The 26,083-nt window shown below is 49.1% G+C and overlaps 3 protein-coding genes across 3 annotated transcripts; 2 read left to right on the plus strand and 1 right to left on the minus strand.

Moving 5' to 3' along the window:
- The first annotated feature begins 414 nt into the window (after positions 1 to 414).
- LOC120688990 (monooxygenase 1-like) lies at positions 415 to 9,931 on the plus strand. Its single transcript, XM_039971333.1, has 8 exons — positions 415 to 499; positions 2,769 to 2,928; positions 3,494 to 3,640; positions 3,864 to 3,914; positions 4,172 to 4,189; positions 4,332 to 4,482; positions 8,933 to 9,161; positions 9,321 to 9,931. Exons 1-8 carry the CDS (start codon positions 415 to 417, stop codon positions 9,866 to 9,868), a joined length of 1,389 nt encoding a protein of 462 aa, XP_039827267.1. The 3' UTR covers positions 9,869 to 9,931.
- LOC120687748 lies at positions 5,818 to 7,512 on the plus strand. The gene is made up of 3 exons (XM_039969777.1): positions 5,818 to 6,304; positions 6,395 to 6,618; positions 7,007 to 7,512. The coding sequence occupies exons 1-3, from the start codon at positions 5,946 to 5,948 to the stop codon at positions 7,213 to 7,215; spliced, it is 792 nt and encodes a 263-aa protein (XP_039825711.1). The 5' UTR covers positions 5,818 to 5,945; the 3' UTR covers positions 7,216 to 7,512.
- Positions 9,932 to 24,004: 14,073 nt separating the features above from the next.
- Positions 24,005 to 25,175, minus strand: LOC120687649 (aquaporin PIP2-5-like). Its single transcript, XM_039969678.1, has one exon. It carries the CDS (start codon positions 25,102 to 25,104, stop codon positions 24,256 to 24,258), a length of 849 nt encoding a protein of 282 aa, XP_039825612.1. The 5' UTR covers positions 25,105 to 25,175; the 3' UTR covers positions 24,005 to 24,255.
- Positions 25,176 to 26,083: the final 908 nt, after the last annotated feature.

Raw genomic sequence — 26,083 nt, forward strand, 5'->3', positions numbered from 1 at the left:
GCTCTCAGCCAGTCGAGCGGCAGAGCCCGGAGAAGGCCGGCCTGCAGCATGGCCGGACCCTCCCGTCTTGGAGCGGGGCTAGCCGTGTGAGCCATCATGGTGGTGGGCTCGGTGCCCGCAAGCATGGTGACGTCGTTCGCCGTGATGCTCCACCGTGCGTCCTGCGTGACATCACGTAAGAAGAAGGGGAATGCCATGTAGGCGTGCCATGCTACACCCTCTGGTAGTGTCGGCTATCGGGGATAGAGCCCGGTGCTGGCTGTCCTAGGACGGTCGGTTGTCCCAGAGCATGCCGAACGGCGACCGCTACTACAGGCATTGCAGCTCTGCTTCCCCATGATCAGCAAGGGGACACTGGATACGCCTAGGGGCATTAGCCCCAGTGCCCCCAGCCGCAGCACCCGCAAGGTGTCGATGTCGGGGCCGGAGCTGGCGGTGTCGGGGAAGCAGTCAAAGGTGCAGACACGCTCTAGGCCGTCCTCCGTGGTGACGACGAAGCGTAGGTCGCCGAAGCGCACATGCGTGTTCGCTACCCAATCTGCGGAGGCAATGGCTATCCACCACCTGGTGGAAAAAATGAACGAAACGCGCAAAGTACCCTACCTGGCGCCCCAACTGTTAGTATTTTTTAGCGCCGGCTAGTGATTCTCGTGGATGCGCGTTTAGTGGTGGATGGTAATGCAGGAAGACACAAGGATTTATACTGATTCGGGACGCCGGGAGGCGTAGTACCCTACGTCCAGTTCATGCTACTCGTGTATCTTGTACTGGTCTGTAGTAGGGGGTTACAATTGGTTGAGAGAGGGACGGGAATCCCAAGTCTCTAAGATTGGTGGAAGGGAAGAGTGTTCGTGGTTCATGTCTGGTTAGGCAGCTGCCAGCGAGAACTGCCCGAAGTTCCGCCTGCCGCTTTCTCAGCGGCGAGAATGTGCTCGTGTTTTCTGGGGCGTTACCAGTTGTGTGCCTGACCTCCCATAGCTCTCTTGGGTTCAGATCTCATCTCTGGTTTCGTCTATTCGTCTCTTGGTCTGACCCCCTCGCATAGGACCCTGTTCTCTCTCCTTTATACGATAGTCGTAGAGAGAGAGAGAGAGAGTATGTCCTCGTGGCGCCTTCTCCATCGCGCTAGTCGTCGTGGGACCTCCTAACCCTGCCCTCATCTCCCTCCGCCCCCGCGGCCGGGTCTGTCTGACCCCGTGGTCTGCGGAGCGAGATACGCGGCGGCATCTTGGTCTTGGTGCAGCACGCCCGGCCCCTACCGTACGCCCTACAACACTGTAGGACATGACGGGAAGGGGCGCTCCACTATGCACCGTGTCAGTGCAAGTCGTGGCAGAGCACACCCCGTTCCCTGTCTGACTGTGCCGCTGTCACTCCCGCGCGGCGCGGGTCGTGGTGGGCCCTTTCTACAGGACAGGGCAACCCCCTCGTCCATCCGTCGTCTGACGAGGCGGGATCCGCCTGATGGGTCGGGCGAGGTGAGGGCTTTTCCGTTAGGTCAGGCGGAAAGAGCCTTCCCCTTGGGTCGGACAGGACGGAGCCCCCCCCACACACGTAGGTCGGGCTCATTGACGCCGCTATTAGCTCGCCCGACGGAGTGGTTTGGCCCGCTAATCCTCCGTCTTTGGGTATCCAGGACATTTATACCCAACACCTACCTAGGGATACCCTTAGGTAGTATTTAGTTGAGCAAGGGATCGCCAAGATCAGGAACACGATGGTGCAAGCAACCCGAGGGTTTAGACAGGATCAGACCGCGGGAGTTGCGTAATACGCTACGTCCTGTGTGGTTTGTATTGCTCGAGGGAGTCAATCTGTTAGGTATGCTATGTTTTGCCTTAGGCTCTGCTAGGTCCTGCCTTGGATGAGGGGCCCTGCCCACCCTTATAATACAGGCTGGGGGAGCAGAGTTATATGGAACCCTAGGTCGGTGCAACGCCTAGAGTCCTCCCCGAGTACTTCTCGGGTGGTTTCTATCTAAACCAATTGGTACAAGATTAGTATGAGCAGTCACATGGAGTAACTGTACATGACATATCCTACCCTACATCTCGTACAGGACCGTGCCATGTCAGGTATCCTGTAGCTCCGGTCTAACAATATGCCATACGTGTGTTAGTGAACTTAACAAGATATCAAGACTATGTGTCATATATGTTTAAGTTAAAATAAGCATATCATATGTGTTAAGCCAATATAGGTTCTCAGCAAGTGAAAGGTATGTAGCAAGCATGTATCATATAGGTTAATAAGCGAAAATAAGTATCAACAACTACTTTCTTGGGCACCAAACTGAAGGAAATGTGCAATTTTCTTGGCGGGTAGCGAAACAGCTAAGGAAATTACATATTACTTGGCGGCTTAGCCGAACTGGCAAGAAAATTGCATGTTTACTTGGCTACTTAACCGAACGGCCAAGAAAATTGCAGTTTACTTGGCGGCATAGCCGAACTGCCAAGAAAATAACAGGTTTCTCAAATCGTCAAAAAATATAAATTTTCTTGGCTGTTTATTAGTACAGCTAAGAAAAAAAAATTATATTTCTTGGCGGTTCGGATTCAGCCGTCAAGATAATTCTGCTTTGGGTAGTGTGTGAAGACTTCCCGCCTTCCACAATGGTTCACGGCATTCTGAGTTGCGTCGTTCACGGCTGGCTTAGTGATATCGACACCTCTTCAAGTTAAATATATTCAAGCTCCAATTTCAAAGGTGTTGCGTACGTGACCCTGTTACTTCGAGCAGCTGTTACTTTTCAAAGTCAACTGCAGATCTCGACAAATCTCTGCAGAGGCAGCAAGAGACTTGCAGTAGCGTCGTCATACCCAAACGGGCTGGTGCAGTCGGAGAAGAGGACATGGAAGAGATCCATGGCATCGTCATCGTCGGGGGCGGCATCTGCGGCCTCGCCACTGCTCGCGCTCTGCACGGGTGAGGCAGCACTCGATCATCCATTTTCTTTCCTGCCAGTGTCGCATCTAGTTTGTACAATTAACTTGTGGTTGGTTCATCAGTAAAGAGTTCAATGACATTTTCACTTGATGATGTTAGAGTTAGATAATAGATCTTTAAATGAACGAAAAGGGAAAAGTCTGTAGCTAATTCTTAAACCTCTCAGCACTGTTTTAATCTCCACTTAAACCTCTCAGCACTGTTTTAATCTCCACTCAAATGAGGGAAATAAAATTATCTGGTTATCTTAGATTCAAGTTCAGGCATAGGGAACGGAGATAATTAAATCAACAATTATACTTGCGGCTTCCTTAGGGGTGCAAATAGGTGTTCTTAAGGGATCCACCGCCTTTTTAGTTCAAAAGTTTGTACTTATTTTCCAAAGTGAAAACTTATTTTAAGAAACTAGTACAATTTTTGAACCAAAGAGGGGTAATGGGTACCCTAAGGGGCACCCATTTGCACCTCTGGATTCCCTATTCATCATACTATTTGAAATTATTTTTAATTAATCTTGTATTGTCTATTGTCTCTAATAAAGCAGGAAAGGGATAAGCAGTCTTGTGTTGGAGAAGTACGAGACTCTACGAATCGATGGAGTGGCCATTGGTATTCATACCAATGGATGGCGAGCTCTGGAACAGCTTGGTATCGCTGCGGAGCTCAGGGACACTGCGACCTTAATCACCGAGTAACGTTCTCAGCCTTGTGACATTTCAGTGCATCATTTCGTTTCTCTTTGCACTTAACGGTGCGAAATTAAATCTGGTAAACTACATGGAAATTAAATAGGGATATTTTCTGTTGCCAAGGATACCTTAATTAAATTTTCTCGAATCAAAGGTTGGACTTTTTTTGAGATTACAGAAACCACTTCAGACTCCGTCATGTTTGTTATACGCTGGAATTTCTAGGTACCACAACGTGTGGCAGAAGGACAACAAGTCCACCCATATACCTGTAAGGTTAGTACATACTGACATACATATGTATCCGTACTCCTCCGTGTTGTTACTGCAAAAAGTAAATTGTTGAACATTGGACATTGTATTATAGTAATAACGTAAATAAATATGTACTATCAAAGAAAATAAAGTAAATAAATATGTCCAGATAAAATCGTTGCAGTATTATTATGATACTTTCTCAAATGTATTTTATATTAAAAAGATACGAAAAGATACTTGGGAAAGCACAAATTTGAGCATCCATCATTCACTAGGAAGGAGCTGCGATGCGTAAAAAGAAAGGGAAAATTCGATTCATGCCACCACAACTCCGTGAAATTGAGTTTCACGTTGAAAATCATGCCACTCAATGGCATGGATTTCAACATGAAATCCAACTTCGTGAAATTGTAGTGGCATGGATCCAACTGACCCAAAAAGAAAGGATCTTGTGGAGGCACTGGCGAAGAATCTGCCTGCTGGAACAATCCGCTTCGGCTGTGGCATTGAAGCAATTGTGGCGGACTCCGCCGACGGCCACTGCACCGTTCTTAGCACAGCGGACAGCAATACCATCAAGGCCAAGGTAAGTAACTATTTAAGTATATTTTTTTTGAACAAATCAGGATTATTAAAAAGAACATGAGGTTTAGATTGGGCGAAACAATAAATAAAAGGGAAACAACCAAAACAACTTTGGAGGTGGGATTAGAATATCAACACACGTCAAACTCAAACTTAAGAAAGAAATATAGTTTTGGTCTGTTGTATTGAGACATCGACACAAGCAACACAAAGCCGAAGCTCAACTCAGAACACCGAACACCGGTCGGTCACCAAACTGCACCGCCAACTCTTGTAGAACAAAAACATCAAGACGAAAACACCATCCCGCCGCTGTCGCCGTAGTTGCTTATGAAGTCCCACACCAAGGTAGCTCGCTGCCAAGCAGGGCTAGCCACCGTAGTCCACTGCAAGCCGTATAGTTCTCCTGCAGTCGGATCCGGTGGCGCCACTTCTGAAGACGTTGTCATACACCGCGGAGTCTAACGTTGCTAAACGGGGCTACCCGCTACAGTCTGCTGCAAGGTGCTAAACCAAAGCGTGAGCAACTTCCTCTGGCAGTCACAAAGCCAACCTTATTATCTACTGAGATTCACTCACGCACATTGTAGCTTCTAGCAACCAAGCTATCTTATCAAAGGTAGAAGTGTCACACGCCTTCTCCAGCCGGTAACATAATGTTGACAGCCAAAATTGGCAGGATCAGCAGCCAATTTTCCATGAGCTGTCATCCGCCTACCCAAGCAAGCTATACCACTGACCATACCACCATGGCACCACCGCGTTGCGGCATCGCTAGCACAGTGCAGACCAGGCCACATAGCTTGGCCATTGTCAGCGCCACTCCTTTTCTATCATCAACACCTCCAAAGCCGACCATCCCCCGGCGGCGGCCGTGGCCGCCATTGGCACACGGACTCCAGAGAAGCACCCTTGCGACGCACAGATTGCAGTGCGGGAGCCCCGGATCCGTCCACCGGGCACCTGACTCCCCAAGCACCACCGCCATCTCCCATGCCCAGCGCAACCACCGGTGAGGACGACATCGGCCAAAGATATGCCTTGTTGCCATGCCACGCATGGCCACCATCTCCTCCGACACGCCTCTACGCTGATCCCGCCGCGGCCACGCGGAGCCTGGGAGCTCCAGGAGGAAGGCCTCGCCGTGCCATCCTAGGGGGCAGTGCGCCAGTGCCATCCTCCAGTCCTGGCGGCCCCCTCCAGCAGCACTGAGGTGGAGGAATGGACGGCTGGTTGCGAGTGTTTGTCTAGCGTTCGATGCACTACTTATTGGGGGCCGAAAAGCATGTAACTATGTATTTGGTATTTTAACTACTATGCATCAGCACTATAAAAATCACTGTGTTTCAGATAAAAAAAGATTCGGTGTAATAGCCATCCTGAATGTCTCACTGCACCTGCTACAACTACATCCTCCCTCCGGATCTAAATATTTGTCGCCATTGACTGTTGGCACCATATCCTATGGAAACCAAAGACCTTGTGCAAACTTTGAAAACTCCAATGGAGGCCATTGGATCTCCATCCGAGGGCACGGAACAAAACCGGGGGATTTTTTCATTTAGCCGCCCGCCTCTCACCCCACCGTTCCCTGCGCCTTTTGCATTTGGCCCCTCCGTTCCGTTCCGTCGCCCCTCCGTTCCCCTCCATTCCGTCCCGAGCGGATCCGTTCCGCCCACAACGCCGCCGCTTCCTTCCCTACCACCGCCCACCAGATCGTCCAGCGCCGCCGCCCTCCAGCTCTTTCGGGTCGCCGCCGCCCTCCAGCTGGTCCACCGCTGTCGCCCTTCATGGAGCGGCCTCCAGCGCCGACGCCCTCGTTGGTAGGATCGCCGCTGCCCTCGTCACCGCATAATTTTATCTGTACAGAGTTTGCTGCGTCTGAAACAGCCATCTGTGCTTCTCCGCTGCAGGAAGGAGAATCTTGAGCTTGTTGATTCAGTTTTGGACTCGGCAAGGAATGAGTATGTCTATCTGCCATCTGCATTTGTATGTCCTCCTGAGATAGTTGTATGTCCTATATGCAGGATGTCGTGCGTGGGTTTGTCATCAGTTGACTTCACCCGTTTATTCAGACTAGGAGGCAAGCAGCTCTGCCATCTGCTCCCAGTCATTATCAGGCACTTGATCCCTCTTGGTAAGGCCTGCAACCTTTCATGAGACCAAATCTCTTTTGATGATATCCACTGCCGATTGTTCATACTCTACATTGCATGCTACTAAAGTTTTTCATTTTAGTGCTATCTGAAGTTTCTGTCTTAATACATTTAGCTTGCAAGCACATGTTTGGTGGATTAGAGCTTAATTTTGTTGTGTTACTATTGGACTAAGACTAAATAAACTTTAGAGTTAAACACCCGATTTTAGTTTTCTTGTTGATGCATAGGACAAAAAAAAAACAAGACATGTAATGTGCAGAGCTGAAACATGTGGAATTAGTTCCTTTTCATGGTTGCATTTGTGGGTTTGATTATAGTTCGAGTGTGTCATCATGAGTTACTGAGAAATCTTTACTTGTGGAGCAGCGGTACCTGTTGAAGAAGAGATTTGGACTTCTGCCAACCCAGAAGCCAGCACCAAAGTACTGAAGTTTCAACTATCCAACCATATGGATGTTCAGGAGAAAATCATCTGTTTCGAAGAAGAGATTTGGACCACTGCCAACCCAGAAGGCAGCACCCAAGTACTGAAGTTTAAACTTTCAACTATCCAACCATATGGATGTTCAGGATAAAATCATCTGTTTCACAGCTTGTTGGTTGTAATGTAGATTAGCTATCTGAGAAAAGAAATCAAACACTACTATGCTGACAGAGTGACCATGTACAAGAAATATACTTATTCATATTTTGATATATGCAATAGAATGGGAATTTAATTGTACACTGGAACTTGTAATCCAGCCATCATGTGGGTGTATATTGACTATGATGATTGTTTCATTGAGGTAGCTCCACATCACTGAGAGCAAACCAGTTTCATGTATTTACTCAATCTGAAAATATGTAATGTAATTGTGTTCTGTTTTTTGATGATGAGATTGACTCAAGTGCAAACCAGTTTCATGTATTGCATGTTTTCAGATTCTGTACTGGAACATTGCAGGTTTCAGAAAATGGAAAAAATTTGCTGTCTGGACCATCAGTTGGCTGTACTACCAAACTACCTTGAATATTGACCACATGTACTGAATACCATTGCATATTACATCTTAGAAGATTAGAAAACATGGGACCAGGGTGCCCAACATCTCATCAAAGCATCCACCAAGATGCCAGCATCTGATCCATGGGTGAAATTATTTCTTCATGCAAATATGAGACCACAGACTGAACATGTTAAGCCTGAATATCTCATCCACAGACTGAAATACAAATATGGTTCACAACTCACATTCAAATAATTATTACAGATTGGCTCACTTAGTAGCAATAAGCTTACTGAAACTTGAAATATCAGCTAAGCGACATTGTTTGGGCAATTGCGTCGACTCCCGATGATGCAGCTCCCAACTCCATGGCGTCGCGGGCGGCCGCCGGCTCCATGGCGGACGGCAGGACCACGAGGCGTGCGACGAGGGCGGCGGCGACATGTGCGATGAGGGCGGCAGGACCACGACACTGTTGCACGGGTCGAGGCCGGCGGTGCTCCACGGGTCGAGGCCGGCGGGCGGTGCTGCACGGGTCGAGGCCGGTGGTGCTCGTACGTTCTGGTGGCCGTGCGATGAGGCCAGTAGCGGCGCCTAGGGCAGGCACGTTCTGTGACTCTGCCGCCCTTCTCGCCACGGACGACGCCTATCGCGGCTTCGTTCTTCCTGGCCAGTTCTTGCCGACATCCGGGGTGAGTCGTGCTGGGGCCGTGCTGGGGATCGAGGCCAGCGGCGCCAAGGGCAGGAAGCGGCGGTGCCTAGGGAAGGAAGCGGCGGCGCTGTGGGCGGACGAAGAAACGACGCTGCGGGGAGGGCATCGCACAGATCCGCTCGGGACGGAATGGAGGGGAACGGAGGGGCGACAGAACGGAACGGAGGGGCCAAATGCAAAAGGCGCAGGGAACGGTGGGGTGAGTGGCAGGCGGCTAAATGAAAAAATCCCCCGGCTCTGTTCTGTGCCCTCGGATGGAGATCCAGTGGCCTCCGTTGGAGTTTCCAAAGTTTGCACAAGGTCTTTGGTTTCTATAGGATATGGTGCCTTGACTGTTAGTCATAAGTTTGACCCTTCATCTTATTAAAAAAAGGAGGTTTCATTTATCTTATGTATAACTCATTTCATCATCTAAGATAATTCAAATATGGACTATCTTTTTTAATGTCTGCAGAAAATTATGAATAAGATAAGTGATAACAATCAAACTTGTGACAAAAAGCGAACGGCGATAAATATTTAAATTCGGAGGGAGTATGCTTGGGGAGTCTGCTTTTAATTGGCTGATGCCAATATATACACGTATTGCAGGTCCTGATTGGTTGTGATGGGGCGAACTCCGTGGTAGCCAGATACCTGGGACTAGGTAATCCATCATATCTTCCTCGTTTGGTTACCCTGGGCTTGACGAGCTACCCGAACGGGCATCCATTTGGACCGCAGTTTCTGCGCTTTGCAGGCGACGATTTCGCCATCGGACGCTTGCCTGTCAGTGAAAATCTTGTTCATTTCTTCGTGAGTAGGCCAAGTCCATCCACAGGTATTTGTATCATCCATCGGTTCATCTACTCATCATTGCTCAGCTATATATACTTCTCATTAATTACCATGTTTGCTAACTTATCATTTTAGACTTTAGAGCAACATATGATATAACTTAACGTTGTTGATTTTGGAAGAATAATATATATATGTACAGCAGGCTTCCACGACGAGGGTGCTGCGCAGGAGTACGTGCTGGAGAAGCTCCCGGAGTTCCCCGCCGAGATCGCGGAGATGGTGCGGCGCTGCGAGCCAGGGAGGGAATCGCTCAAGACCCTGACCAGGGTGTGGTACCGGCCTCCCTGGCAGATGCTGCTCGGCCGGTTCCAGCGCGGCGCGGTAACGGTCGCCGGCGACGCCATGCACGTCATGGGGCCCTTCGTCGGCCAGGGCGGCTCGGCGGCGCTGGAGGACGCCGTCGTGCTCGCCAGGGCGCTGTCGCGGGCTGTGCCGCCGGGTTGGGGCGGCACCGGTGACGCAGCTGGGACAAGTGGCGACCACGATAAGAGGAGGATCAGCGTGGCGTTGGGGAGATACGTCGGGGAGAGGAGGGCCCGGCTGGTGATGCTGTCTCTCGAGTCCTTCCTCATCGGCACCTGGGTCACCACAAAGTCGCTTGTGAAGAGGCTTGTGTGCGTGGCCATTTTGGCGCTTCTGGGCAGCCACTCACGCCGCAACGCCAACTACGACTGTGGCCGCCTGTAGCAATACAGGTTGTTAATTTGGAGCTGCATCAAGCTCTTCCTTTGCTTCATTGTTGCATCCAAACCAAAAGATAGGACACCACGACTACGGCACAACAGATGAAATGGATTTGGTCGGTTTCAATTTAAAGCAAAGGGTAGCATATATCAAAGACATACGAAGATTTATAATACTCCCCCATCTAAATATTGAATTCATCGCAGTTGACTATTGATTATGACTATGACTTTTTGCCTTATAAAAAATTGTAAGTTTCATTTATCTTATGGGTGGCTCATTTCTTTATCTAGGCCCTCTTTGGTATAGCTTATTTTGCAGCTTCAGCTCCAGCTTCTTGAGGAGCTGTACCAAACGGCACACCACCTTCGGCTCCAAGGAAGGAGCCCAGTAAAACACACAGACTGAGCAATTGGAGGGGGAGGTATAGTTTTCCATTAGGCCCGAGACCCGTGGGCCGGCACGAGGCACGAGTTTTTGGCCCGATACAAGGCCCGGCCCGGCACGGGCATCGTGCCGTGCTTGGGCCGCGCCTCAGGCACGTGGGCCGGCCCGGCCCGGCACGAATATGTATTCAGCCCACATAAAAATACAAAGTCCATGTCTCAAACCCTAAATCTAGCAGGCCATAGCCCACATATGCCACAGTGCCACCCCACCGGCCCACCCCTCCCTCCCTCACGCGGCTCACGGCCTCACGCCGCCCGCCCCCCACCCCTGTCCTCCCTCACGCCCCCTCCCCTCTCTCCCTCCGTTGGGCGACGGCGCCGCCGCCCCTCCTCCTCCGGCCGGCGATGCAGCAGATCTAGGCCGCGGCCGCCTCCTCCTCCTCCTCCAGGCTGCGGCCGCCGGCTTTGCATCCTCCTCCTCCAGGCCGCGCCACCTCCTCCCCCGCACTGCAGCCGGCGGGCCACCTCCTCTCCTCCGCATCGTGGCTCCTCCGCGTCGGCAGCTCCTCACTCTCTCCCTCCGCTGGGCGACGGCGCCGCCCCCCCTCCTCCTCCGGCCGGCGATGCAGCAGATCCAGGCCGCGGCCGCCGCCTCCTCCAGGGCGCGGCCGCCGGCTTTGCATCCTCCTCTAGTCCTCCTCCAGGCCGCGCCACCTCCTCCCCCGCACTGCGGCCGGCGGGCCACCTCCTCTCCTCCGCGCGGCGTGGCGGCCGGCAGCTCCTTCGCGCGGCGGCGGCTCCGCGCCGGCTGCTCGGGCCGTGGAGCGCTTAACGGGCCGGTCGGGCCGGCCCGGCACGCTAAATTGGCCTCGGGCCGTGCTCGTGCGCAGTGCCTCGGCACGTGGGCCGGCCCGGCCCGGCACGATTAGTTATCCGGGCTAATCGGGCCGGGCCTAATCGGGCCCGTGCCGGGTCGGGCCGGGCTGGGCCCGTTGGACAACTATAGGGGGAGGAAGCCTGTGAAATCGGCTCCACGCGACTTCCTTCCCATCCTGCCCTCTGTAGGTCCCATGGTGGGATGGGGACAAGATAGAGGGGCGGCATTGAGAGCTAGGTGATGATGGGAGCCGGGCGGCAGTGGGAGTCGGGTGGCCGGCGTAGGGTGGTCGATGCAAGGGTGGCACCAGTAATTGGGAGTTGGGAGGCGGAATCGGGGGAGCTGCTGGACGGGGGCATCTCGAGTGGAGGGCGGCCGAGCCGGCGACCGGGTGGTGGGTCTCACCAGCAGGGCGAAGGTGTTGTCGGGAGCGGGAGCTGCTAGACGGCGGGTGGCGTTGTGGAAGTGGGCGGTGGAGGCGGACCTGGCGGGTTGTGCCAAGAGCAACAGGGCCAGCGTGGTGGAGGAGGGCGGTGGAGGCGCCGAGGAAGAAAGGAGACGTGGTGGAGGTCGGCGGCGTTCAAATGAGCAGGGGAAAATGCGAAGAAAGAAAGAATAAAGGAGGAAAAGAAAAAGAAGAAGAAAGAAAACAAAAGGAGAAAAATATATGAAAGGAAAAATAGGTAAAAGTAGGTAAAGGTAGTTTAGAGAATAATCTATTATTATTAATAATTATATCTAAATTATCAAATAAGAATAAACATGCAATTTGTCTTTTTAAACAAATCCTATAATCATGGGCATAAAAGATTATTTGACACACACATTCATTCTTTAAGATACAAAGAAACCACGACTGGAGCCATTTGCTAAACGCTTTCTCTAAATAACTTTAGCTCTATCAGAAAAGCTGCTTCACCAAAGAAGCTATAACAGAGCCACTTCTGCTATAGCCATAGCCCCACCAAACATGTCCCTACTACGTTCGTCGTCCCGCTAAGATTGTGATTCTAGAAAATTTAGGACACATCAGCTATGAGTAAAAATGACTAAGATGCACCTACTTATTTCAAACACGTGGCCATCCAGAGCCATCCCTTGGCATGCTTGAGTCCTATATTAAATCGGCATGCTTCGGTACTATGTTCGTCAGGAGGCACTGTTGGAGAAACGCTTATCGGTACCAGCAGTTTAGTGCCGGTCACGCAGGAGCCGGCACTAACGTGCATGCACAGTACACGATGGTCACGTTAGTGCCGGCTCGAATATCCAGCCGGCACTAAAGTGTCACCCCCCAACGGTCAGCAACCCACTCCTAACGGTCAGCAGCCAATTTAGTGCCGGCTGGACTCCCCGGCCGGCACTAACTTGGCACGGTGCAGGTTAATGCCGGCTTAAGGTTTCAGCCGGCACTAACCATCGACAGTTTGTGCCGGCTCAAATTACTGGCCGGCACTAAGTTGCCCCGTATATACTGGCTCCCCTCTTCTTCCCCAGCTCGACCCATCCATTTGGCCGAGCTTCTCCTCTCTCCCATGGCGTGTTAGAAGGGAGGTGCTGCCCATTTTCTTTAAAATTTGTGAGGATTTCACCCATCTAAGTGCACCAAAGGTTAGCAGTTTCTTCCACTCTTCTTTCACGTTGTTTATTCTTTCGTTTCATGCTTTCTAGGTAAAGAAAATAGTGATTTTAAGGTTGAGGAACAATGAGCATAATTTTTCAATTTGTTCATTAATTTGAGCAAAATAGAATTGATTTGTTGTGTTTTAGAGAAGGATTACTAGATAGTTTGAGTATGACACATTTAGATTAATTTTTTTTGAATTATTTCACGGGGACATGTCTATATGTTATTATGCAAAATTGTAAGGATTTTAAGGATAAGGGAAAATGAACATGATTTATCAATTTGTTCATTAATTTGAGCAAGGTAGAATTATTTGTTGTTTTTTAGAGAAGGTTTACTATATAGTTTGACTATCAAACATTTAGAATGATTTTTTCGAATTATTTCATGGTGACATGCGTATATATTATTGTGCCAATTTATTTTGCTATTTACTTTAGGTTTACTAGATAGGTGGCCTATGACACATTTACAATTTTTTTTCGAATTACTTCATAGTAACTTGTTTTGAGATATGTAGAATTGATTTTTGTTTTTATACGGTAATTAATTACAGATGGACCGGCAATGGATGCACGGCAGCCGGAGCACCTCGGCGTGGATTCAGGGTTTAGATTCTTTTCTCAAGGCGGCAATGGCAAATAGGTCGCCAAAGGGTTTAATGTGTTGTCCATGCAGTGTTTGCGAAAATAAAAAGGAATTCCGGAAAAGAGATACTCTATGGAATCACCTGGCCTTGAATGGATTCATGAGTAACTATACCCTTTGGACCAAGCACAGCGAAGTTGGAGTTATGATGAAAAATAATGAAGAAGATGCCGATGATGATAACAACCTTTCAGATTGGGCATGAGTTCATGAAGTAGGTGGCTTTCAAGATGAACCAATGGACGAGGGTGAAGCAAATGTTGCACAAGAGGAGCCACCTAACGAGCTAGGTCAGGCGTTGCTTGATGCACAGAAAGACAGTGAGACTGTGAAGGAGGCATTAAAGTTCAAGAAGATGTTGGAGGATCACAAAAAGCCGTTGTTCCCTAGTTGCAAACCGGAGCAAAAGAAGTTGGGTACCACGCTGGAGATGCTGAAATGGAAGGCAACTAATGGTGTCACCGATAAGGGATTTGGTGAGCTATTAAAGATTGTAAAGAACATGCTTCCTGAAGGTAATGAACTGCCGTCAACAACATACGAAGCTAAAAAGATGGTTTGCCCTCTTGGATTGGACGTGCAAAAGATTCACGCATGTCCTAACGACTGCATCCTGTATCATGGCGAATACGAGAATTTGGAAGCTTGTCCTGTTTGCAGCGCATTGCGGTATAAGATCAGGCGAGATGATCCAGGTGATGTTGATGGGCAGCCGGTAAAGAATAGAGTTCCCACAAAGTTGGTGTGGTACTTCCCTATAATACCATGTCTGAAACGCTTTTTCAAAAACAAGGATAACGCTAAGTTGATGCGGTGGCACAAAGAAGACCGTAAGGAGGATCACATGATCAGACACCCAGCAGATGGGTCCCAGTGGAGAAATCTTAACTGAGAGTATCCTCAATTTGACAACGACCCAAGGGATATAAGATTTGCTCTAAGTTCTAGCCAAAAAACAAACTTCCATAAACTTGGGCCTGGAGGTTATAAGGTTGCTATTCCGAAATGGGAAAAGATGGAAAATGATTTAATTGCAAAAGGAATCGTACCGCAGACCTTGAGTTGGCCCAAACGAGCAAGGTATTACTTCTATGCTCATGGAGGCACACTAGACCCCGAAACTGGAATGTTTGTGACTAGTGACGTACTAAGAGAGGCTACCCAAAGACTCGACGACGCAATGAGGCGTACGGAAGAAGGAACCTTCCAGCCCAACAGAGAGAATGACGAGCTAACTTACGCTCTTGGGAATGCGGAACACACTGGACGGACCCGAGGTGTGGGCGTAGTTCCATGGAAATATGGCTTTTCCGGAGATCTCGAAACCTACCGAAGCCGATGCAGAAGCAAGGCAGTAGTGGCAGAGAAGATTCGTAGCCTAGAAAACCGGATAATGTCACTTGAGGCAACAGTTGGGCAACGCTTGGACCAACCAGCTGCCAATGTGGAGATCAGCCCCCCTTCTCAGTGTCGTAGCAGTGTTGCTTCCACGGAGCACCCTAATTTGGGTGCCGACAGGCCGAGGGACCCCATTGACGACATCACCGTTAGGATCCAATGTGAGCTTCTGGTTCTTTATGGGAAAAAACTCAAAGTTTGTGCTGAGGGTCATGCGGAAGTCAAAGAAGAAGGCGAGACAATACATTGCCAGCCAATTCCTAAAGGATTCACCAAAGTCTTTGTTGACCGAATTACTGAAGAACGCTGGGAAGACATGGACCTCCCGATCCCTATAGGTCCTGAAGAAACAGAACTACAACATACCGCACACACATGGATCGCGTGGCCAAAGCGCGACATAAGATTGGTGCAAGCAGCCACAGATTCCGCTCGGTGCTCAAGGCAAAGATCACCAACGCCAGCTGACAGGAATCCTAGTGTTGGCCCACCTTCTCCACCACCTGCACGGGGACCCAACATGGATCCGCCATCACCAGCCGTACAAAGCGAGCCAATTCCGGCATCATCACCAGCCGCACAACAGAATCAGAGTCAACGACAGAAGGCATACACGGTACCTTCGGTCCAGTCATCTCATAAGCAGCAAAGAAAGAAGAAAGCGAAGGCTCCAGAAGAGGAAGAGGCAGAAGAATCGTTTCAAACCTTCTTGCTGAAGCGCAAGCTACTGAGGGAGGCTGCGAACAAGAAGCCAGAAATAGATCCGGTTGCAAAGTCACACTTCATTAAACACTTCATTAAAGATCCCACCATGGAGAAATAAAGGGAGTCGGATTATGATCGGCATATCAGAAAGTGCTACAGCAACCCCAAGAATCGGCGGATTAATGCAAAGACCGTTCCCCAGCTCGGAGAGTAGTCCAAACAATCGATCCCTCCGTTGATAGTGCCGCGTGAAGAATGTCCTGATGAATCAAGAGATCCATTGACCATGGCTGGGATGATATTGCGAACTGATCTAACAAGGGCTCAATTGATTGGGGAGGCCCTACAAAATGCACGCGGCAAGAAAAAGTTTGTATTTGGTGAACCTTTGATATGGCCAGAGTTGCTACCATTCCTACCAACGAGAATGGCCGAGTTACATAAATGGTATTCCGTGCAATCTAAAGCTAATGAATTAGAGATGTTCCCAGCTCGGATTAAAGATGAGCATTTCTGGCGGGGGGCGGGGGGGGGGGGGGGGCAGATGATGTATATATCGAGTTTGCAGCACTTTACGATTTATACCATCAAGATGCCCTTCACAAGTCCCTCATGAGTGTATGGTGCATATAAGTATTGTCTCTCGTTTCGTTATTTTTAGCCTTGTGTGTTTACTGATCCCCGTTTTTCTTGTGTCCCATAGGTCAAAAATTCAAATTTGCCGAAAGAAGAACTTCCATAACGTCGGGTTCTTCGACCCCGATATTATACATGAGAAATCGGTAGCGCAAAAGCCTGAAGAAATAGTCGATGTTATATACAGGGGGTTGCGTAAGAATAGCATGTGTCCCTTCATTCTCTTGCCATACAACCATAAGTGAGTCGTTCTTTGTTAGCCTCTTTTTTCAATCCCTTCGTATTAATAATACTATTTAATAACTATTATAATCAACATTAATTGGTTATGCGTATGTATATGCACAGCTTTCATTGGATATTGCTTTGTATTCGGATTGAGGAGCACAAGGTCTTGGTGTACGACTCGTTAAGGCAAGATAAATCAAAGTACCAAGATCTCATCGAGGTGGTAAATACTCCACGGAGTCGCTACCTCCGCAAACACATAGGCTTGCCCATAGGTCAAATCGAGCCTCTTCGTTGGGTGACTGATTTTCCGGTATGAATATACTCTCGCTACTAATGTCATTCGCAATAAACATCAGAAAAATTCTATATCGTAACCCACATTTGTCCATAGTGTTGGAGACATGAACAAGGAAACAACTTATGTGGATACTACGTATGCGAGTGGATCAACTCTTTTGCAAGTGAAAAAGGGCAAATGACAGTGGAGGCATTCAATGTACGTGAGCACAATCACATCTGCTCATTATTTTAATTCATTATTTTTTATTCTCATGTTTTTATCGAAAAATGTGACAGTGTTGGTGGATGAAAGAAGAACTCATTGAAATGGCTCGGATCAGGGCAATTCAAGAAGCTATATGCGGATTCCTGCTCGATGAAGTCATAAATCCTAAGGGCGAATTTCATGGCGATCTCCGTACAAGCGTCGCCAAAGAAGATCCGACGACGGGGAAGCTGATAAATTACTATAGTTGATGTGCTTAATAATTTGTAATATCTCAAGTACTTTTGAACTCCTAAGTGTTCCATACATGACGAATATATATATATATATATATATATATATATATATATATATATATATATATATATATATATATATATATATATATATATATATATATATATATATTAGTGTAATATGTTGTCCTAATATTACTGTGCAATGCAAAGAGTACGACTATGTAATCACATACGGTAGAAATATGCATAGCCATACGTATAAAAACGAAAAAGAAAAGAAACATAAAGAAGAAAAAACCTTGCTGCCAGGAGACAGGCGGGGTCGGGCACGTTAGTGCCGGCTGGTATTTAGGATCGGCACTAACATGCGCATGTTAGTGACGGTCAGAGTAGCCGGCACTAACGACTGTCACGTTAGTGCCGGCCATTTAGTGCCGGCCACAGGGACCGGCACTAAGCCGTCCTGTGACCGGCACTGATGTGCCTTTCTCCAGCAGTGAGGACTCCATCGCTTGGCCGCAATTCGCCATGAGAAAGCGACCAAGGCTGCACGCAGTCGAGAGACAGACTTGACACCCAATGTTTTGCTTTATTTTAAAATTCACTAAAAATGTGAACTTTTCAAATTTTATAACAAATTACCACTAACCTCACAAAACTTTCAAAATTTCGAAATATGCATCAAATGTCAACATATATATTTCGAATCTTCCTCGGAATTTGAGCGTGTGTTCAAATTTGAATCTCATTTAACTTGAACTTTGAACCCGTTTCTTTCTTCCAAATGTTTGGCCCAAAATATCTTCAAAAACCACAGCTCCGTCCTCTTCCCCTTCTTCCTTTCTTTTTTGGTCCAGCAGTCCACCATGCAGCCTGTCAGGCCCAGCGGCCCAGCCCAACCTGCCTCCTGTTAGACTTGCCAGATTAAAGTTTGAACAGCCATGACTTAATTGACTGCATGAGATTTGAAAGTCTAACCAATAGATGTTTATACAAACTATAAGTGCTCAAGCGACCAAAGACTCTTTGTTAACCAGCTAATACAATGTTTTTGTCAAGACCATGAAGATTATAGATTCTGATGATAATCATGTTTTTTCTCCTATTATTGTATTGAAATTTCTTGACACGGGCCGTGGGTAGAACAGTTTTTGCTAGGTTCTACCTGCTGTAAGCTGAACTCATCTAGCACCTTTTTGATTTAGTTGTCTTTGGTTTATGGTTGTGTAATTCATATGCGCTTTTTTAATCTTCTTAGATGAATGTGAGTATTTTTACCCTGATAACTGGGCGCGCGAATCAATGATACACTGAATCATTCTCAACTGGATATTCTTACTGATAAACAGATAAAACCACCCTGATTAATGTTGAATATCTTATCTGTTATCATGTTTACTTGTATCCAATTATAGGATGAAATGTAGCTTTATGTATTACTCATGCTCTGTGTATTGCACAAAAACTTTTATCACCCTGGGCTTTTTGTTTAGTTCCTGATTTGCCAGCTGTGAGGGAAATGTCTATTGCACTAATATCATTTTTTCTTATGTACTGACATAGGATTAAGATATTTTTGTAGATGCCTTTTGCGCACACAAGGTCCCTAAGCAGGGTGAATTTGTTCCATATAAACTGGGAGTGTAGCGCTTCAGATAGTTTTTAATATCGTATACACACATGTAATCAAAAGTTACATTTGGCCATACATATTTGTGTTCAATCTTCTACAATGTATCGTCTGAGCAAACATTTAACGATATATACGATGAGTATTGTTATTTTTTGGCAGATTTGCATCCTTTTACACTTTATTTTTAACTCCCGTAGCAACGCACGGGCATTCAACTAGTATTTATAAAGAACTAAGATTTTCTTTAAAATTGTTTTAAAAATAACTGGTTACATATAGGTGTTCCACTGCATATAAAATTGTCTCTCCGCCAAAATTAAGCCCATAGCCTTCCCTTGAAATTACCCCTAAGCATTTAATGAAGCTTGGACAGTGTTGAGGCTTGCTGAGTACGTTTGTACTAAAATCTTTTCTCTATCTTTTTCAGATGAAGCTCCTAAAGTATGAATGCATCGACTGTGTGGCGTCGGATAAGGAAGCGCGGGCTGCGTCCGAACCCCAAGTCGCCCTGTGGCATGGAAGCTGACTGTGTCTTTTCCACTATGTTTTCGCTGGTGTTCTTTCTCTGTGTGTAGGCCTCCAGGCCCAACTCTGTAAGAATCCAGTGTTGTAAGACTATATATGTTTGTATCGTGCAATGTTATATGGTTTCTGTTACCATTCGGTAAAATTATGCATATCAGCTACTAATTCAGGGACCAATAGAATGAGCAGTTGAGCACAAAAGACCCTGAAAGTCGGGGCCTCACACAGCCAGACAGCATAGTGCATCTCTTCGGGCCATCGTCTTCTCCGAATCCAGATCCACGGTCACAGCAGCTGAGGGCTGATGAGGACGGCGGCCAGCAATAGCGATGGAGAACGAAGCGGTGGGGCCTACGTTGGGAGCCTGGAGCAATGAATCCTGTCTTCATTCTAGTGCTCAGCCTATCCCATATGGTTCCTAACGCTGGGCTCACCGAGTTCTTCCTCCAAAGTATCGTTCATTGTCTTCATCCCCTGGTATTGGATTGGCATTCATTCGAAGATACACTCCCTCGCAGCGACAATGGGGAAGTGGATGGCGGAGGACTTGAGATAATCTAGATTATTTTTTGTGTACAGTTTGAGAATTTTTTTCTAAATTTTCTTCGAAAGAAAAATGATAAATCCGATAAATTTCCAAAAAATTCAATAACATGTTTATCGGCTACCTTTAGTTTTTTCCCTTACTGGTAAAGTAAACCCTGCATATTTGCCACCCGTAGAGGATGGATGCGCGCCTACAATGCTGCCGCACTCCACTTTCACGGTAGCCACGCCAAGCTCAACTTCCCCCGGACGTTGCCGCACACCGCTTGCCGAGGTGGTCGCCGCCACCAGCGCACAGGGCTGCCCCGCCGAGCTGCTGCAGCCACAGGCTGATGGTGACTCCAAGGCCGGCTTTCTCGAGTACTTCCAGGACCCTAGAAGAGGCCGTTGACCTTGGACATAAAACGTGACCACTCATCTCACGAAAAAAGTTAGTGTATAAAGCATTAAAAATAAAGTTATACTTAAAATATATTTAATAATAAAATAAGTTATAAATTAATGATAATTATTTTTTAATAAAATGAATGGTCAAACGTTAAGTTAGAAGTCAACACCGTTATACAATTAAATATGGAACAAGTACTTTTAGAGCTTGTGTGACATTGCCACAACACCATATGGAATTCTTGCATCGGCATGGATAAACCTGTGGAACTATGGTCAATTTTGTGATGAGTGATTCTTCAACACAAGGGCATTCCGGTAGTTTGGTTGGTGAATGAGCACTCTGTGGTTAAGCGTGATTAATCTGGAGCAATTTCGGAATCGGTGACCAACCGGGAAATTCTTTCCTGGTGCGCACGAGTGAGGACAAAGTGTGAAGAAAAAGCTTCGGCAGCATCAGAAAAGGACTCAGAAAGGGATGAGAAGGAAGTTCAACGGCAGTCGGCAACTACCGCTATGAAAGCAACTAAACGTGGTGGACTATGAAGGACGGACAAGACTGTCACCACTTGTCATCTACAACTGCGGTACCGTGAGGTGGAACACACTTTCTAACTAACACTAAGCCAGACACCACGTTTGCACTCGGTGTTAGGATTTCTCTTTAGACCTTCAAGAGAAATCCCTCTAAACCTAGAGCCAGGTGAGAAAACCCGCAAGGAAAGATCCCGATAAACAAGATAGATAACTCAGCTTGAACTAGAGGACTTACTTCCACACACAAGTACTCGTAAAATAAATAAACGCGATAAGTAAAGCTGACTCAAAAAGGTAGAAGACAACTAATATTAATAAAGTCAAAGGAAAAGATATAAAAGCTTATACCGAACTCCAATAAGGACTCCGGAATTCTGAGACAAGCTCGACTCGACTCTAACTCCCAAACTACTAACCTACTATAGAAAGTGAAAAGTGAAGAGCTCCTTGGTGTGTTTACAAGTGAGGATGGAATGACTATTTGTACTAGTTGGAGGTCGGTACATGGCCGGTGCAATAGTCCCAAGCAGGTAAATCCGTTGGCGTAGCTTCCATGCAAAGGAGGTGACCAGGAGGACGACTTGTGGGGTCGACCGGCCTCCCCTAGGCCGGCCGGCCTAGGGATGCTGGCCATGTGCCACCGACCTTTGGTGGACGTCTTGAATCAGCCCTGGAGGCGATTGGACGTCACGTTGGTCTGAAGCTGTGCAGTTGATAGGCTGGTCGGTCTGGCTTCTGGTCCATCTCGTCCTCTGTTTTTCCGACGTTGCACATCAATGCTTGAGATTTGTTCAGGGTAGTGGATCACTAGTTTTTGCTCGGATTTTTGCTGACTTGTGGGTCAATTGATCCATGGCTGATGCCTTTCTCCATTCGATCAAACCGACCTTCAATCCACGGTTCAGAGGCAATGTCAGGGTGTCACTTTGCTCTTGTATTGAAGAAGTGGCATGGTATGTTGAGGTGCCTGGCCGGCCGGCCGGCCTATGGGAGGCTGGACGGCTAGACATTTTCCCAATTTTACCTATTTTAGGTACATTTGTTCCTGTAATCAAGGCTCATCCAAAACTTGTAGAACTCTTTAGAAATAAATAAAATATGTATGGAACATAGTACAAAGCTCAATTTATTCCGAGAAGTTGACGCTCAAGATGTGAAAATAATGGCTGTCAACAACCCATCTCTAAAAATACATTTTTTACCCGTCTCTAAAGTCTTTTTCTTTGTTGTAATGAGAGAGATATCTAGCTTCGCTGTCGCCTTCTTTGTGACCCCGCGGACTTCCAGCAACGCGTTCAGGTGCTGTTGAGGGAGAGAGGAGGATAAGAGGGCCCGTGGCCTGCGGCTAGGGGTTCTGCTCGAGGCGCCTCCGAGGGCCACATGGGAACGTGGGGGCTGCCAATCATGGGCAAATGGAAAAGCAATTTTTGCTGTGTCCCAAGTTTTGGTATTTGGAACCCATAGCCCTTTGCTATATTGCGCCGTGTTGGTCACTAGCTGTATGGATCACCCTTTAGGCTTTGTTCACTTAATCCCCTCCAGAAGGGGGATCCATCAAGGTTGGAAGGGATTGAGAGGGATTTTAACTTGTTTGAGATTTAATCCCTCCCAACACCGTATAATCCGCTTAAATTCCCTTGCAACCGAACAATCATCAGTGGTTTCTCCCAGCCAGCTTATGACAGGAATACCACCACAACCCATGGTTTCTCTGATCAATTGAAGTCTATAAACGTTTTGCCAGGGAATGTTATCCTTGGGACGTTTCCCAGGTAGCTTCGTTCTCACGGTCTCTCCCAAGCTTTTTTTTTTGAAAGCACCCAGGAGCCACCAGGCCAAAAACGATTTGTGGTGGCGGCCAAATCGTATTTGTGCTGGCGGATACGGCATCCGCCAGCACTCATGTGCCAGGACAAATGGCCATCTGTGCTAGCGGGCGTCTACCCGCCAACATAGATGGTGCTGTGCTGGCGGGCGGCTTAAGCAGCCGCCGCCACAGATGGGTTTTGCGCTGCCGGGTCAATAACGACGTCCGCCAGTACAGTTCGTTGTACGCAGAAAAAAAACCTGCACGGCCCGCCGCTCGCCGCATCGCCGTTCCTCTGCTCCTTCGGAATCCGACCGGGTCAGGAAGCTGCGAGAACAGATCTGCAAGCCCGAGGCCAGTTCTGGGAGACCCGAGGTCGGATCCAGCCTCCCGCGGCCGCCGGGGGCCTTGCACTCGCATGGACGACCTTGTCGTCCTCCATGTCCACCGATGGGGAGGGGCGCGGCCGCCGGAGCCTCCCGCCGCCGGGTTCCTCCCACCATCGGGGAGGGGCGCGGCCGCCGGGGGCCTCCTGGCGGAGAGGGGCGCAACTGCCGGTGCCTCCCGCCGTCGGGGAGGGCGTGGCCGCCAGGGGCCTCCCGGTGCCGGGGAGAGGCGCGGCCACCGCGGAGGGGCTCCTGGACGGGGTGGGGCGCGGCCGCCCGGGGGGGGGGGGCTCCCGGCGAGCAGAGGCACGACCGCCGGGGGAGCTGTTGTCGGGGAGGGGCGTGCGCTCGGCCGTCGGCCTCATGCCGCCTGGGCCCTGCCCTCTCCGGCCGGCCGCGCCGCTCCTTGCTGCCACGCAAGGCCTAGCCCCGCCGGCCACCAGGGAGAACAGAGAGAGAGACTGAGTGGAGAGAGAGAGGCGATGGGGAGATGAGAGGGCAAGATAGATAATAAAGAGGCAGAGGGAGCTGGTGGCGGGTGATGAAATTGTTGGGACATTGTGTGTGCTCTCCATGAAATTTTTGGGACACTGGCGGGTGCTGACATGGCCCGCCAGCACAAATGAAGGCTATTTGTGCTGGCGGGTGCTTCTGTCGTAGTCCCATATTCATTTATGCTGACGGGTGACAACAATGTCCGCCAGCATGGTAAATAGCTGGCGTCAGCACTAATCGTTTGTGGCCTAGTGAGCACTGGAGAGTCATTTAAGATTTTGGACGCCCACGCTGACCGGACTCAACACAGACGAGGTTGTTCGAGAAGTCTCGAAACACGCCATACTGAGGCACTCACACCACACGCACGCGCACACACACTCACGCACGCCTCAGCATCCGGTGGGAAAATCCCGCGCTGAGCAGAGCTCGAACGCGGGACCGGCGGCCTCCACACCTGGAGCGCGCGCCAACCGAGCTAGGCTCGGTCCCCTCTCCCAAGCTGACAACGAGATCATGAAACAACTAGCATCTCCCGTTTGTACAGGAGCATTCTAAAAGCAGTGTACATTGTTTCACATAGTAAATTTAGATCAGTACATGGGTGCAGTAGTGTAGTAGTAGAATTTAACGTACGGAAACAAAAGAGGCACTCTTTTTGTGACGACACGAAGGGCACAGTGGAATGGGAGTGGCCGTAATGCGTAATGGGCACGGATGCACATAACCTAGATATCGGAGACAGAATACAATACACGCGCGCCTAGAATTGGAACAATCCAAGTATCATCGTTATGTCGACTGAAAGATCGATCAGATTCAGATGTGGTTGCTGTTGCGCCAGGATACGAAGGCCTTGGCTGCGCCAGCGCGGAGGACCAGCTGGTGGTAGACCATGGCGGCTGCGGCGCCGATTAGTGGGCCGACCCAGAAAATCCAGTGATCCTCCCATGCCTTCCGCTGGTTGTACACCACGGCTGGTCCCAGGCTCCTGGCCGGGTTGATGCCCGTGCCAGTGACGGGGATGGTGGCCAGGTGCACCATGAACACCGCGAACCCGATGGGCAGCGGCGCCAGGACCGGGACGTGCGTGTCTCTGACCTTGCGCTTGGGGTCGGTGGCCGAGAAGACGGTGTAGACGAGCACGAAGGTGCCGACGATCTCGGCGGCCAGCCCGGCTCCCTTGGAGTAGCCGGCGGAGAGCTCGTTGGCACCGCCGCCGTAGCGCAGGTAGTTGGGGCCGCCGTGGAAGGCCCTGACGAGCCCGGCGCCGCAGATGGCGCCCAGGCACTGCGCGACCACATAGAGCACGGCGCGCACTAGCGAGACCTTGAGCGCGAGCAGCAGGCCGAAGGTGACCGCCGGGTTGACGTGGCCGCCGGAGACGCCGGCGGTGCAGTAGACGAGCACGAAGATCATGCCGCCGAAGGACCAGGCGATGCCCAGCGCGCCGACGCCGCCGCACGTCTGGGCCTCATCCTGGCGCTTGTGGCCGATGACGGTGGCCAGCGCGACGTAGACGAACAGCAGCGTGGCGACGAACTCGGCGATGACGGCGCGGTAGAGTGACCACTTGCCCAGCTCGCCGGCGTTCACCAGCGGTGCCGGGGCAGGGTCTTTGTAATCCTTCTTGGCTCCCACGGTCTCCATCGATTGGCTAGAATTCATCTTGCGGACTACTGAAAGCAAGGAAGCCTATAGCTACTGTACATGTGCTGGCGGTTGGCGCCTGTTGTGTAGTGTTGATCGATGGAGCACCTCTGTCCACCTAATACAGTGTATATATATAGGATGCGTCGTGGAAAAACAAAATCCTAGCTAGCGCATCACTCATTGCACTGGTTTTTTTACTCTTTTGTTCGACCATACACTACTAAAAAAATGTCCTTGGGTACCAGTTGAAAGTGCCCTTTGGTACCGGGTAAAACAATCGGCACCTATGGCTAAAATATCCTTTGGCTAGGATTTGAACCCGCGACCTCTAGCCTCGCGCGTTGCTACTTTACCATCTCACCTACGCAGCAGTTCTGATTGAGAAGGAGATATTTTTCTTTTGAAGTAACCCATGGAGAGCCTTAGATACCGGTTGGTAGGCTCCTAAGGTACCGGTTGGTGTTAACAACTGGTACCTAAGGCTCGTCTATAGGTACCGGTTGGTGGTACCACCCGGTACTAATATAAAAATTACCACCCGGTACCTATGGAGAGCCTTAGGTACCGGTTAATAATACTAACAGGTACCTAAGACTTATTCATAGATTATATCCACCCTAAGGTACTGGTTCATCTCTATACTGGTACTTTTGGTGGACCTAAGACTTGTTTTCTAGTAGTGATACCCTGCTTGCTATGCATGCTATAGCTAGTTACCGTCTGCTCCCATATTCCAAATTTTGGTCTATTAACACTACTAGAAAACGTGCTATGGGAATCGGTTGGAAACGGCCTTAGGTACCAGTTTTCCAATCGGTTCCCCCAAACCGAGACCAATGGCGTCACCCTAAGACCTCGGGTTTTTCACCCGGTGCCTTAGGCTTCCATTGGTACCGGTTGGAAAGACCAACCGGTACCACAGAGGCTGCCACGCTGATGCAAGCTGGCAGCCCCTTTGGTACCGGTTGGACCAACCGGTACCAATGACCTTTCC

The sequence above is a fragment of the Panicum virgatum genome, chromosome 9N (assembly GCF_016808335.1).
Source record: "Panicum virgatum strain AP13 chromosome 9N, P.virgatum_v5, whole genome shotgun sequence".
Lineage (NCBI taxonomy): Eukaryota > Viridiplantae > Streptophyta > Magnoliopsida > Poales > Poaceae > Panicum > Panicum virgatum.

What these genes read in the sequence shown, in the direction of transcription:
- LOC120688990 (XM_039971333.1), top strand. Translation starts at nt 415, where the DNA reads ATGTCGGGGCCGGAGCTGGCGGTGTCGGGGAAGCAGTCAAAGGTGCAG. An exon ending in ACTGCTCGCGCTCTGCACGG is followed by an intron (nt 2,929 to 3,493) that starts GTGAGGCAGCAC and finishes CTAATAAAGCAG; the next exon opens with GAAAGGGATAAGCAGTCTTG. An exon ending in GCAATACCATCAAGGCCAAG is followed by an intron (nt 4,483 to 8,932) that starts GTAAGTAACTAT and finishes CACGTATTGCAG; the next exon opens with GTCCTGATTGGTTGTGATGG.
- LOC120687748 (XM_039969777.1), top strand. Translation starts at nt 5,946, where the DNA reads ATGGAAACCAAAGACCTTGTGCAAACTTTGAAAACTCCAATGGAGGCC. An exon ending in CAGCGCCGACGCCCTCGTTG is followed by an intron (nt 6,305 to 6,394) that starts GTAGGATCGCCG and finishes TCTCCGCTGCAG; the next exon opens with GAAGGAGAATCTTGAGCTTG. An exon ending in CAGGCACTTGATCCCTCTTG is followed by an intron (nt 6,619 to 7,006) that starts GTAAGGCCTGCA and finishes CTTGTGGAGCAG; the next exon opens with CGGTACCTGTTGAAGAAGAG.
- LOC120687649 (XM_039969678.1), bottom strand. Translation starts at nt 25,104, where the DNA reads ATGAATTCTAGCCAATCGATGGAGACCGTGGGAGCCAAGAAGGATTAC.